The sequence below is a fragment of the Stenella coeruleoalba genome, assembly GCF_951394435.1.
Source record: "Stenella coeruleoalba genome assembly, chromosome: 3".
Classification (NCBI taxonomy): Eukaryota; Metazoa; Chordata; class Mammalia; order Artiodactyla; family Delphinidae; genus Stenella; species Stenella coeruleoalba.
In genome coordinates, this window is record NC_137148.1 from 116,281,347 (window position 1) to 116,296,063 (window position 14,717).

At 52.7% G+C, this 14,717-nt stretch overlaps 1 protein-coding gene and 1 pseudogene across 4 annotated transcripts in view; one reads left to right on the plus strand and one right to left on the minus strand.

The window, feature by feature from the left end:
- The window catches only part of NRG2 (neuregulin 2), a 179,458-nt gene that overhangs the window by 30,467 nt on the left and 134,274 nt on the right, over positions 1 to 14,717 (minus strand). For all 3 annotated transcript variants that reach the window (XM_079917260.1, XM_079917262.1, XM_079917261.1), the window contains exons 2-3: positions 7,301 to 7,472; positions 258 to 376 (exon numbers count right to left, since the gene is read on the minus strand). In XM_079917260.1, the coding sequence (XP_079773386.1) occupies positions 258 to 376; positions 7,301 to 7,472 (291 nt within the window). The remainder of the gene's footprint in view (positions 1 to 257; positions 377 to 7,300; positions 7,473 to 14,717) is intronic.
- LOC307184069 (large ribosomal subunit protein uL22-like) lies at positions 4,677 to 5,211 on the plus strand (annotated as a pseudogene). Its single transcript has one exon. The product of its transcript is annotated as a large ribosomal subunit protein uL22-like (transcript).

Below are 14,717 nucleotides of genomic sequence, written 5' to 3' on the forward strand. Positions count from 1 at the left end.
CAAAATATTTAGTTTTCAGGGTATTTAAAACGAGAGCTGGCGGCTCTTCCAGGTCCAGATAACAAAGCTAAACATTTATGCTTCGACTGCATTTCTCTGAATCGGCTCAGATCTTGGGGCTTGATACGGCAGTGGCAGGAGGGAGAGGAGTCAAGTGCAAGATGGATCATGTGCGGGCCTCCCTAGGGCTGGGGGGCAACTGGCCCACCCCCACAGAACCCCTCTAGGACCCCTCCCTTCGTTGGGGGACCACCTACCGCTGTTGACGAAGAGCCGGCCCCTGACGGTGTCCTTCCCCAGGATGTTCTCAGCCTCGCAGACGTACTCCCCAGCGTCCTCCACCTTCACCTTGTTGAACTGTAGTCGTGAGTTCTTTCTGGTTAGGGAGGGGATAAGAGGCGAAGAGGCGTGAGCCAGGGCTTAGGTTGGCCGTGGCTCCCCAGCAGTCACCCAGAGGCCACCTCTCCCTGCACAGCCACAGCGTCTACGCCGTGTGGACGGGAAGTAGATTCCCTCCGACCAGCCATTGCTGGGGTCCAGGTGGAGTGCAGAGTCCCCAGGGCTGGAGGGAGACCTGGGCACCCAGGACAACATTGGGATTCTAAGTCCATGAATCGTCACATTCACTTTTCCAGGGCTGGGCCTTCTCTGTAACCATTTTTCTAGGGGAGGAAAGTGGAGTCCTTAGGAAGTCGCGTGGCCACCTTCCTCCTTTTCCTTTAGTGCCCTTCTCTCAGGCCCGCTGTGTCTCCCCCCCACCGCCTTCCAGTAGAGCAGCTGCTGGCTCACAGCTACCTCAGCCTTCCCTTAGAAGCGGTAGCCCGTCACTCTAGATAAGCCAGGCCTATTTCCAGATACCCGGCAGGGCCACCAATCTAACAGGTTCCCATGGCAACTGTGCCCAGCCTCCCAGTCCAAACCTGTAGCTCTCTCCTGCCTTTGTGTCGGCCCTGCCACTAAGGGGCACTCTGTGGCCTCCTCAAGGGATTTCGCTTCATTCATTCAACAAATGTTCACCGAGTGCCTTCTGTGTGCTGGGAGCTTGGATACCTCAGGGAACAAAAAGATCCTATCCTCAAGGCCTGACTTGACCCTCGTGGCTAATCTGGAGGAGGACAGGACAGGACAGATGGGAAAACTGAGTCCCAGAGGGGCTTCCGGACTTGTCCAAGGGTACCCGGCAAGGCAAAGGCAGAGGTGGGTAAGGAGCTGGAGTTGGTGAGGACTTGGGCCCCAAGCAGCTCGTGGGCTGTCTCCTGATGCTGAGGCTGACCCCTCTGTGGAGGGCTTTGCACCCAGCCCTGCATGCCACGAGTTGTGGGGCGAGGCCTGGGCAGAGACTTCAGTGCTGTGGGTGACTCCAGGGCACCTGGCCCTGCTTCCCCTCTTCTTTCTGAAGACGCTGCCAAACCTCTCCTTCCTTCCGTGGGCTTCCCTGCACTTGCCCGCGGTGCCTGGGCTCCGTAGGATCTGTTCACACCTCCCATCCCTCCCCCTGCCCCAGTGCTCTTTAGGGCCAGTCTGAGCTCCGGATTAAACCCCGGGACCCCAGCCTGGTCCCCGGGGGAAACAAAAAGTAGCATGAAAATTTCTTAACATGATGTAACCTCCTCCTCTTTTAGTCCCGAGTTAAAAAATCAGATTCCCAGAATATGCGCAGTGGGTTGGAGGAGTGGTGGCATGGGAGGTAGGGTAGCCGAGCTGTCCTGCCCTGGGCCCAGGGATGGAAAGACAGAGCCATGAAGCTGATGGGGGAAGGTGTGGATGGTGAGAAGAGAGGCTGCACCAGGGATGGAGGAGATGGCAAAATGACCCACATCCCTCCCCGGGCTGTGCTTTGGGGACCTACCTGTCTCCTGAGCTCCACCTCAGCCTCTGATGCTGGGTTCTTCCCAGACCTCCTCATTCCAAGATCCCCCAAACCAGCCTCCATGAGCTTGTCTTGTCAAAAAGGCCCTGTTGCCGTGGTGATGTCCTTGCCGACGTTACAGTGACAGCTGCCTGACTCCGTGCCACCCCTCCCGGCTCACGCCATTCTCTGTCTCCTTGGCCTGGTGTCTGCCTACAACCCTCTTCTGTCAATTCAAGTTTGTTCTCTTCATTAAACAGAGCCCTGGAGGCCCCTCTGGCTAAGACAGCATTTCCTTCCTGGCTCCAGCCTAATTAGATGCCACAGATCTCAGCTGTCCCGAACCAGGCTTCTGCTTCCTGACCACCAGCTCTTCCCTGACATTAGATGAGCAGAGGAGGGGATCACCTGAGGGTCTCCGGGTCAAGAAGCTATAGGGGACACAGACTCAGAAACTCCTTGTCACCCACCCACAGCTGAATTCAAAGGAGCTTCCCTTACACGACATGACGTGCAGCAGGACAAGGTGGAGCTAGGCTCACAGTTAACTGGAGGAATGAAAGCTAAAACCAGAAGGAAGGGCTTCCCGCACGAAGGGGTGTGAGATGTGTGGAAAGGTGGGGGTGCAGGGAGAGCCCCTCCCCTTTAAGGTGCCAGAAAGAGGCAAGGGGACATAAACAATGACCCCTAGGTTTGCTGGCTGCAGACATCTTGGGTTACCAGGTGTGTGATGATCTCCCCAGTTCCAGGAAGGTGGCCCCAGCCTTGCACAAGAGGCTCTGGGGTCAGTGCTGAAGGGTAGGGCTCTGTGGGGCTCTCAGGCCCCTAAAGAGTGCGGGCAACTACGTTTCTCTTCTCCTCACTCCTAGCTCCAGTCCGAAGCCCCAAGGACTCAGGACTCCCTCCCACCTTCTGGCAGGCCTAGTGCCCGCTTGCTAGGCTGACCTAGGTCTGCCCCTGTGATGGACACCCCTCCCCTCCTTCCTCAGCCAGTTTTCTGCTGGCAGGGACTAGGGATCTGGGTGGCTGCTTCCTCCACCCGTCCGCATGTTCCTCAGTGCCTATCTCCTGCTGCCTGCCTGAGGGGCCAGTTCCAGCCTGCCCCTCATAAATAAGGGAACACTCGGCTCTGCACGGGTGGGCTCCATGCCCAGGGCTGGGGAGGGGGACGGTTTTCTCCTGGCACAGGAAGCCTTGGGTGAGACACCTCAGCGGGGCAGTCCCAGAGACAGGCGGCACCCACCGGGAATGGGTCTCCGTAGACCAAGAGTGATGTCAAGACAGAGTGTGGCCTGGGCAGAACGGAGCGCTGGGAGGGCCAGAGTGCAAGCTGCAGCGTGGGCAGAAGGAAAGAGAAGATTTTGCCAGAAAGGAGACTCCCGCCCCTCACCCCTAGCCCCCATGCCAGGTGAAGTATGTGTCTAGAGGTGGCAGCTCTCTGAGTCACAACATGGGAGTCAGAAGTTCTCCATCATGGCCCCTCCTCCAACCCATCGCCTCACTGCAGGGAGCCCAGGGGCATGACGGGTGGAGCAAGGCAGTTTCAGAAATGCAGCAGATGGGACAAGGTCCTGACAGGAAGGGAGCAGAGGCACACTTCAGGCTCTCAGCGGTCCTTAGTACCCAGGAGGAGACCCAGATGATATGACCAGGCCGTTTCCAGACTGGGTGACCCATTTGTCTGATGACGCTGTGGCTTGACCAGGACAGTAACTTGTTCAAAGGCCAGCCCAGAGGGTGTCCTGCCCAGTCCTAGGGGCACCCTGCACCCAGGAGAGGAGAGCTAGTCCTGCGAGATCCTCATCAATTCACACCGGAAGTAGACCTCCTCTGCCAGGCCACACAGGAGAGAGGGTGTGTCTGGGTGGTGGTCTTGGAGGCTCTCATGCTGGGAGAGACAGCCCCCCAACCATGCTATGAAGCCGTGTCTAAGGCACTGTGGGAGGAGACGGTGAGAGCTTGCTGGAGGGCTCAGGAGGGTGACCCAGAGGATGTGGCATCTAAGCCGGGCCTTGGAGAATTTTGCAGAGGACAAGGTGAGAGGAGGGGGGCGGGCACTGCCAGCACAGAGAACAGTCTGGGCCCAAGGCCAGGGGTCAGGAGCACCGAGGTGTAGGGGAACAGCGAGGCAGTGAGTTACAGGCCAGGAAGGGGAGCGTCAGAAGGGCCCCAAGACCTAGGCTGTCCTGGCATACTGCAGGCTCTCGAGATCTGTCAAGCAAATGAATGAATGATCAGATATGTGCCCTGTTAGAAAGATCATCCCCTGTCAGAGTCACAGGGGTCAGTGAGTCTGTGGACCCCTCGAATTGCAAGCAAAACCAGGTGTATAAAGAGCATGTTTTCTGAAGCAAGGGTCAAGGTCTTTACCAGATTCCCCACTAGAAGCTAGACTAGAAGCTCCGTGAAGGTGGGGACCGTGTCTGCTCCGATTCTTGGTGCAAACCCAGCCTCTGATAGAGTGCCTGGCACACAACTGTTGCTCAGCACATGTATGTGAGATACAGAAATGAATTCACAGAGGGGCCTGTGGCCCAGAAAAGGTGGGGTGTGGTCAAGAGTGAGACCGTGGAGGAAAAGAGGCTAAAGCCAGGGAGGGCAGAAGTGAGCAGGGAGAAGGGTGCCTCCTTCCAGAGGCGGGGTATCCACCTGGAGGGGACGGCATGGGGGCAGGTGCCAGCCAGCGGGCAGTCTGGTTCTGCCACAGCTGAGACGGGAGCACAAGGGGCAAGGCGGAGAGGCTAGACTGGGCCATTCTGGGTTAGAGATGTCTGTGGAGCTTTTCTGGTAAGCAGCCTGAGGTGACTTCTAAAAATTCACTACTGACCCAGAAAACCCCTCAAAAATCATGCAAATCATAGAGATTCAAGTCTTCGTGTTCACTTTAAGAACACTCGTGAAACTGTCCGGGTCATTAAGGGTATGCATATCTGAAAAGCCACCAAGTATCTGAAGGATGTCACTTTACAGAAAAAACCTGTGCCATTCCATCATTACAATGGTGGAGCTGGTAGGTGTGCCCAGGCCAAACAGGGGGGCTGGAAGCAGGGTCGATGGCCCAAAAAGAGTGCTGAATTTTTACTGCACCTGCTCAGAAATGCAGAGAGTAATGCTGAACTTAAGGGCTTAGATGTAGATTCTCTGGTCATTGAGCACATCCCGGTGAACAAAGTCCCCAAGATGCGGCGCAGGACTTACAGAACTCATGGTCGGATCAACCCATACATGAGCTCTCCCTGCCACATTGAGATGATTCTTACTGAAAAAGAACAGATTGTTCCTAAACCGGAAGAGGAGGTTGCACAGAAGAAAAGGATATCCAGAAGAAACTGAAGAAACAAAAACTTACGGCCTGGGAATAAATGCTGCAAAAAAAAAAAAAAAAAAGAGAGAGATCTGTGGGGTATCTCCGGGGTGGTAACTAAGTGTTTACCTGGCAGCATGGGTCTGGAAAAAGAAAGGCCATCAAACTAGAGATGGAGGCTTGGGGGTCATCAAATATAAGAGGGTGAAATCACCTACCGGTGGAGAGGGGAGAAGAGTGAAGCCCCGAACACAGCAAAGTCCCAGCATGCGTGACGCCTGAGACAGGGTGCTCAGAGGCACAAGAGGACCAGCAGGAGGACCACAGGGGCAAGGAAGCAGGTGGCACCCATGCCAAAGGCTGCTGAGAGGCCTGGCGGCCGGGAAACTCTGAGGTCACAGGGTCTGTCGAGAGCCACAGCTGCAGAGAATTGGGGTTGTATTCACAGGGCAGATTTCTGCAGAGCAAAGAGGAGTGGAGGATGAGCTGTAGAGTCAGTGGGTGCGAAACTCCCTCCACGTGGTGATCGAGGGAAGGAGCAAGATGGGGCAACAGCCGGAGGAGGAACGGGAGGTGGCAACGTGGAGGGAAAGCTTTTAGAAGAGAGGCGATGGTAGTGGTTTGTTGGGGGGAGAGAGAGAGGCTGAAGTCACCAAAGAAAGGAGTTTGTTGGTGGCACAAGGGCTCTGTGTGTGCAGGAGGATGTGGGTGAGTGTGAGGGCCACGTGCGGATCAGGAGTGGGATGAGGATGGGCCATGTTGTGGACTGTTTGAGAGTAATGCGGCCGGCAAGGAGCACCCCGTCTCCTGACTTCTGCTGTCTCAGTGAAGTAGGGGGAAGGGGAGACGGGGCCCCCCAAACTGTAGAAGCCTGTCCACTCCTCTCTCCAGCTCAGAGCCAGGCTTGGCGGGGAAGGGGTGAGGTGGCCTCAGAAGGTGAGCTTGATGGGCACCCTGTAGACTGGTGACACCCCAGACCCCCCTCCCAAGTTCCCTGAGGAAGCAGTGTTCTTTCAGCCATAAACCTTTGATCTGCACCAAATCCTCTTAAATTACTTTCTGTTTTCTGCCTGGACCACTTTCCAGGGTGACCAGTCCTGTCTTTGCTCCCTGTTCACAGAGAGAGAGTCAGAAAACTGGAAGCCCTGCCCAGACCCCTGACCCCCACCTCCTCTTTCACAGGTTTCGGAGACTAAGGCCTGAGGGCAGGATGTGTACATCCGGGGTCACCTGGCGAACCAGGATCAGCCTGAGCCCAGACCCTTTTTCCATCACTTTCTCTTGTCGGACAGGTTGGAGGGTCCTCTAAAATCATCTTCATTTGCATTTTTCAGGGGTGAGGAGGAAATGATAGCTCCTCTGGAGGGGCAGGAAAGGCGGGGGCGTGCCTCAGCCAGAGAGGGAAGTCCACAGGGCCCTCAGGGCCCGCAGAACAGACGTCAGGCTTGTCCTGCCTTCTCACAGCCCCTCAGGAGAGAGGTGAGGGGCTGCCCTTGGACGTCTGGCTTCTCTGGTGCCTGGAGCCCCCCGTCTGGCCAATCCAAGATGGAAGAGAGGCCACCTTCCACAGCCCAGAGACCCTAGAGCTTCAGATTCTCTTCCCTGGAGCACTGACTCAAAGACTAAAGTCAATTTCCATGTCACAGGGGAACTGTCTGAGATACAGACTCCTTCGACACCAGTCAAAGCCATGTGCCTTTCCCTCACCTGGCTGTCTGCCCAGTGCCAGCTTGCTGAACTGAGGAACCAGCCCGTCATCACACGTGCCCTCCCAGACCCAATCTAGAGTCAGGGTCCTTCACCAAAAACTGCCCAATGGTGGGCTTTCCGACCCTGTGGCAGGTCCTTTGAGAAGCTTTATGCCCAAGATGGGACTCCACAGTTAAAGCTGATTTGGACAATCAAATTGCCTTCAACCATCCAGGGACATTAATTAAGCAGGTACCGTCATCTGCAAGACGCTGGGGCAGCATCACCAGAGGGGCTGGAGCTGCCAGGAGAAACTGGGCGCCACAAAAGAGGGGGGACTGGAACTGGTTCCACCGGTGGATCTGGGGGAACAACCCTGGGCTCTTCCCGGCTCAGGCCCCTCCTTCTGAGGAAGGATCAGGGGTGGCCGGGTGGATGGAGGGAGGGATGTCGCTCACCTGCCATTGCCGTACTTGATGCGAATGTCGCGGCTGCGGTTGAGCTCCTTGCCGTCCTTGAACCAGCGGTAGGAGGGCTGGGGGTTACCAGCTGCTGCCTCACACTTCAGTGATTGCTTCTCACCCACCTGTCCCGTCTGGCTCTTCATCTTCTTCAGCTTGGGCCGGGTGGCTGTGGGGATACAAGGCAGGAGGTGAGCGTGTTGGTGGTGGGGCAGCGCCAAGCACGCGCAGCAGAGGAAGGGCCACTGTCCTTGGGGGGTGGGGAAGAGGGTGAGCCTGGGGAGCCACCCCTCCTGGTGTCACTTCCTAGTTCAAATCAACAAGCCTTCACGGAGGGTCTGCGTTGATGTCAGTGTGGGTACCGCCTGTGGAGAGTTTTCCTTCATGCCTGGAATGGTACTCAGAGCTTGATACACATTAGCTGATGAAAATCACCCCGTGAGTTCATTGCAATGATTAAACCCATTTACAGATGGGGAAAACTGAGGCTCAGAGTGGTGAAGTCACTTCCCCAAGGGGCTGGAACTGGAATTCAAACCCAGGTCTCCTTGACTTCAGTGCTCAAGATCTAATTCCTGTCCCAGACCCCCAGGCCTATGCTGGGCCCAGAGGACACAAGTGGACCAAAATGACAGACACAGCTCCTGCCCTCAGGAAGTTCAGTCTAGCAGAGGAGCTGGAACCTGGCCTTGACATCACAGCGTGGTTTATGGAGGCCTGGGGGTGCTGAAGCCCAGAGGTGTGTCTCCAACCTAGAGTGGGGGAGGAGCTAACTCAGCTGAGAGTTAAAGGATGGGGGAGCTAGAAGGGAGGGAGGTGGCCCAGGCTGTGGTTTATCAGAATCGCACGTGGTCAGCAAGGTGAGCTGCCCTGAATGGGTGAAGTGGTGTGGCTGTGTGGGGGCTGGGGCCTGGGGCTACACTGGTGGGCACAGGGCTGCAGGGCTCCAAATGCCAAGCTAAGAGGTTTCTCCCATTTTTCTTGAACACCATTCTATTTCCACCTGCCCTGGTCTCCCATGTTTCATCTCCTTGCCCCCCTCCCTCTAACAACCTAAAAAAAGAAAAGGAAAAAGTACTCTGTTCTTAGGACAGTGATGGCAAGTCCATGCTCCCTGCTGGGGCGTGTGATAATTTCCACTGGGACAGCCCTGTAAAGGATACCCAGTGCCTTTGTGTGTGCTCTCATTTGGTCACCGAGCTCTGTAAGGCAAGTGTCATGCTAACATAAAGGGTGAAGATGAGACTCAGGTTAAGTAACTTGGCCAAGGTCACCCAGCCAGGCAGCCACAGAGCCCAGGTATCTGGATGTGCAGTGTGCCAGGCTTGTAGCAGGCCGGTGTCTGCTTTTGCAGCCTCAATGGCTCTCTTTGAGGAACAGAGAAACTGGTTGAGGGGAGGGTCTGCTGGGGCCAGAGAGTTGTCTGGGGACTGACTGACCCTGTCTAGGCCATTGGTCCTTCCCCCACCAGTTCAGAGTCACAGCTCAAGCTGGCTCTGGATAAAGACAGGTGAGAGGGCCTGGCTACAGGGGCCCCTCACTGAACCTAACCCTGGGCTGCTGCTTTTAGTAGGGAGTAGATGAGCGTGGGGTACAGGGGTAGAGGGAGCATGGAGAGAAAGTGCTCCCGAAGCCTTAAAAAATATAGTACATAGATTCAAAAAAATGGTGCTTGTGAAATGAGTTTGTTCATTTTAGAAAATTCAAAAATACAAATGGATAAAAGAAAATAAAATCATCCATTATCCTAGTACTTACCAGTATTTAAAACACACATACACACACACACACACACACACACACACACACACACACACACACGCACCTACACATCTATTTTTAAACAAAGTGGGATCAGTGCCAGTAACATGTTTCTTTCATGTAATGAAACACTGTAAGCCTTTCATCTTGGCATTAACTATTAATAACATTTTGCAAACTGACTTCTATAGGACAGGCATATCCAGAAAGAGGATAATAGATACTACCTAAGAAAACGGTTCCACGAGCAAATCAGTTTGGGAAACATGTGGGTAAACATTAAAGAAGTATCTTCATTGACTTCAGTATGATTCCCCAAGTAAGGGTCTTGGAGCTTTGTTGGGAAACCCTTGACTTTATTTCCTTGAAATGCTATTATCTGGAATAAGTTCTATAACATAACAACTTATGTGTGTATGTATTTATAGATATATAAATATTTTAATAGAGAATATATTCACATGATTCAAAATTCAAGAAGTGAAAAGGGGTATATGGCTTAAAAAACAGATCTCCCTCTAACTTCTGACCAAGGCCACACAGTTGCCTTTCTAGAAGGCAATCAATTTTATCAGTTCCTTTTACATCCTTTCAGAGACGTTTTAAGCATAAACAAAAACCCCTAGTATTTACACACACATTTTTTCCCTGTAGCACCATTTTTAGGGTTGCATAATATTCCTGAATGGGTGAATCAGAACTTATGTAACCAATTCCTACTGTGGAGCATTCAGCATACATTCTCCCCTGCCTCACCACACCCCATCACAGACAAGCCCAGAGGAACACCCTTGCAGCTTCATCCAGTGTATATATCCAGTGCACATCAACCTTTGCACAGATCCAGCGTATACTCCTGTAAGGGCAGTGAGGCTCCTGACTCAGACTGCCTGTATTCAACCCACGCTTTGCTATTTGTTAGTTCTATGTCCTCAGGCTATCGCCTTAATCCTTCTGTGCCTCAGCTTCCTCATCTGTAAAACACAGGTGATAAAAACAGCTCCTACCTTATGGGATGATGATTGAGGATTATATGAGATAAGGGATGTAGAGCTCTGGCACGCACAGAGCATTTAATAAAGGTTAGCTATTACTGTTATTATTATCCACAATTATTTCCTAAGGCAATCTTCCTAAAAGTGGAATTGTTGCACCAGAAAGGTGTGCAGTTTTCCTCAGCTTTACACGTTGCCAAACTGCGTTCTGGAAAGGTTGCACCAATTTGCACTCCCACCAGTGAACGATGGTGCCTGTTTTTTCCACACCTTCACCACATGAGGCATTATCATGTATTTAATCTCTGCCAATTAGCTAGGCAAAAGATAATGCCTCTTTGTTGTTTTCATTTGCACTTATTTGATACCTGGTGAGGCTGACCGCTTTTCATAAGTGTATTGGCTCATTGTATTTCTTCTTTTTGAATTGCCTGTTCTTGTCTGCACTCTTGTTTTTCTACTGGGTGCTCATCTTCTTACTGATCTGTAAGAGTTCTTTATAAATAGCAAGGCTATTCACCTTTTGCCACAATGTTTTTCCCCAATTACCTGCTTCTGACATTTTTAAATGCTGGTTTATTGTTTTGGGTTTTTTTTTTTTTTTTTGACACTCGGAGGTTTTATGTGTATCAACCTATCAATCTGTGGGACTTTCTGGAACTTCATTATTCTAGTGTGATTGAAGCCCTGCCTCAGCATCCTTCTCCCTTACCTACACCCCACTGTCCTCCGTCTGCTTGCTCTCGGGGCCCCGTCACTCCTTATCAATAGTTATCAACCCTAGATGCTAATGAGAACCATATGGGAAGCTTTAAAAAGTGTGTCAGTGCCAGGGACATTGTTCTGGACATTCTGAAGCAGGACCTGTGAGGATGGGTCCAGGTATGTGGGTTTTAAAAATATATAATAAATATGTAACATACTCTAGGCAAGAGCACATATTGTAAGCGTAGAGCTTGACAGCAAGCTGCAAGCTGAACACATCTTCACAGGCGGCTTTGCTCCAATGTTGGGTTGACACACAGTGATCTAACCTCTTGGTCACCTGGTGACCTGCAACTAGGCTCCTCCCCCTCCTCGTGAACTGGGGACACAGAGAGCTCTTCTCAAGTTCTCAGGTGCCTCCTTACCCTGCTTGGAGAGTGTTGACCTTCCCTGAAGTTCTGAGGTTAGGGAGACCCCTGACCCCACCCTCCCCAACCCAGGCCCCCTTCCTCCCAATGAGCCAGGGTGGGGGTGGTGGAATACCTGGTGGGAGGAGGTGGTGCTTCCTGACAAGTCCTGGCGCCCTGTGCCCTGAGCCCGAGGCCACTGCTTAATGGTGGTGGTACTGGTTACACAGAGACTGACCCAGAAACAGCAGACACGACCCCAGTTCAGAGGGCCCGAGGAACTGGGGGCTTCAAGGTCGTTCCCTGCCACCAATGGGAAACCCAGGACAGCATTTCAGATGACAAGGAGCCACCCCATCTAGTGAGAACCTTGTGTGACCTGACCCGAGTGACAGTCCACTCACTTCAGAACAACCCCATCCAGTTCACTTTTTCCCCATTCATTCACCCTACTATATACCAGGCACTGTTCTGGGCCCTGAGTGTACAGTGGTGAACAAGGCAGATAAACTTCCTGCTCTTGGGAGCCTGCATTAGAGTGAGGAGAGTAGATAACAGCAAACAATCTCAGGAAATATGAGGCAGTAATAAGCTCCTGGATAAAGGCCTTGAGGGGTGAATGCGCTTGGTGAGTTCAAGGGATAAAAGAGGCCCAGGTGGCTAGAAGATTCTGGAAGGCAGGGGAGCCTGGAGAAGTAGGCCCAGGTGACTGACATGAGGCTGTGTGAGCTAGGACGAAAAGTCTGGGTTTGTTTTGCCTCCCCCCGCCACTTTTTATGTGCTTACTAGAAAACTTTAAATTACATATGTGGATCGCATTATATTCCTGTTAGACAGCACTGGGCTAAAGGATGGCAATAAAAACCACCATACATTTCAATCATGCTGTGTTCTTTACGAAGAGTCTTCTTTTCTGTCTCTTAACAGTTCCTCACGAGCATCATCTGAGATACTGAAAGCCTATGTCTCCTGCTCTAGCAGCATCCAGTCCTGGTCCCTGTTCACAGATACCTTAGTTCACGGCTCTTTGAAAGCCAAGGATGTGTGTTTTGAAAGGAATGGGACCCTGTGAACAGGCTGCATTTTTTACTTCAAGCAAGTCCCTTGGAGAGAGGAGCGGCAGCCCAGGAAGAACACCCCGCAGGTGGCACTGGGAACACTGCCCAGAGGACCTCTGTACCCTCACTCCTGGGCCTGGAGCCCTGTCAGGCTTTCTGCAGTGAGGAGCGTGGACAACCTGTGCAAGATGGCCCTGGAGTTTTGTAGATGTGATGGGAAGTATCAGAGGCTTATAAGTCGGGGAATGACTTGATCTTACTTTACTTTCTGCATTTTAAGCTCGTTCTTATCCTGAGCCACCATTGCTTCTCCCACTGCATCCCATCGGATTCAGTACCAGACCCTGGGAACACCTGGGACAAGGCTAAGAGGCTGCTGACACAGCAGACTTTGAGGAGCTGAAGATAGAGCTTAGACATGAGTGGGCCAGCTCTAGCCCCAGCCTGGGCACCATCTCTGAGCCAGGTCCGGTATTGTCTGGGTCACTTTTATAGCCCAGGGCCCAGAATGCAATGCTAGTGTGAGGTATGGAGACCACTATACCTAGAGTGTCCCTAGAGTGTCTTGGGGTCAGAGCTGAACCAAGCAGAGACATAGTCTTCCTGGGGTGGATGGGATCTGTCAGGACAAGAGCTGAAGCAACCCAGTGGGTAGGCTCTCAGCCCCTAGTCAGTCAAACCTGTGTTTACTAAGTGCTACTATGTGCCATGTCCTGTGCTGTCCCAGACAGAAATGACCTAGCCCCGTATGGAGCAACCACTCCTACCCACCAAGGAGCTTAGCTTGTTCCTCTCTGTTATTGTTTTGTTACATAAGAAATACATTCTTGTTGTAGAAAAATTGCACAATGTGGGCTTCCCTGGTGGCGCAGTTGTTAAGAGTCCGCCTGCCAATGCAGGGGACACGGCTTCGAGCCCTGGTCCAGGAAGATCCCACAAACCGTGAAGCAACTAAGCCTGTGGGCCACAACTACCGAGCCTGTGCCCTAGAGCCCGTGAGCCACAACTACTGAGCCCACGTGCCACAACTACTGAAGCCCGCGCGTCTAGAGCCTGTGCTCAGCAACAAGAGAAGCCACCGCAATGAGAAGCCCGCGCACCGCAACGAAGAGTAGCCCCCGCTTGCCACAACTAGAGAAAGCCTGCGCGCAGCAACGAAGACCCGACTCAGCCAAAGATAAAATAAATAAATAAATAACTTTATTAAAAAAAAATTGCACAGTGCAAGTAAGGAAAAAGAAAAGCACATTTAAATCCATTCAATTACCACCAGAGAGAAAACCACTGTCAACATTTTCAAATACTTCCTGCAAGACTCTTCTCTTGAAAACGTTTTATAGCCTACTTTTCCTGGTTAAAGTATTATGAAGACATTTCCCCAAATCTAGAAATACAGATCTAAATCATTTTAAAGGCTGCATAATATTCTGTTGCTCAGAGGAACTTGTTCAGTTGTCTCCAACGTTCTGCTAATGTTAATAATATCGCCATAAACTTCTCTATAAATTCAGCTTTGCAGCCAAAGGGAGGGCTCACAGTCCTGAGGGTCTGTGCTTATTTCCCCACACAGAGAGGGCACCCTAAAGGCCCAGCACACAGGAGAACGGACAGACGAGAGGCATCAGGTAGAAGCAAGAGGAAGATCTGTGTTCAAAAGAAGGGGGTGGAGATTCCCAATTCCCTGCTTCCCCGGGGCTGCTGCTCCCCGCCCCCACCCCAGGTGCTGGGGCAGACAGCAAGTTGACGGCCTAGGTGGCCCTAGGGTGTTGTTCAGCTCGCCCTTCACCACCTCTAGTGTCTCCTCAGACCAAGCCCTGTCTACTGAGCTCCCATCCTCCTTGAGAGGTCACTTTGTCCCGTTCCCGTCCCAGTCCTGCTGCTTAGGGCCCACCTAAGCTCTCTGGAGTAGGGGTGTGGGCGTGTGGGGACAGCTCTTTTGGCAGCTTTCTAACAACAAGAGGAAAGTCTCTCAGGGATGACCCAGGTCTCCGCAAAAAGATCTCCCTTGATAAGGGATCCCGTAAAACCTTAAGACACATCTCAGTTGCCACGAGTCGGGCCATGGTTAATCTGGGGGCTTCTGCTTTCTCATCACCCGATGCCAAGCTGGGGCACCTGGCCCGCATCTGTGTGGCAGGGAATCCCCAGAAAGCACCTCACTGAAGAGAACAACAACAGTAAGAACAATCAGGGCTGCTCCTTTCCCACATCCCAGCCCCGAGGCCAGGCAGTACCGCTGCTGCCAGCAACTTGACCTCATTCCTCTCGGCAGTGGGCGGTGGGTGTGGAGCCTGCAGAGATCTGAGAGCAAGACGGATGCCTGGGACAGGGCCAGGCAGCCCAGCCAGGCGGACCAGGCCCGGCCTCCCTCCCGACAACCAGGGCGCAGGGGCAGCGGACTCCTAAAAGGGTTAATGGTCCCCACCTCCTGACTAAGGCTGAGCAGTCCCCTTTGCAGGGCAACACCTGGAGACAATGCGGCCAGCCT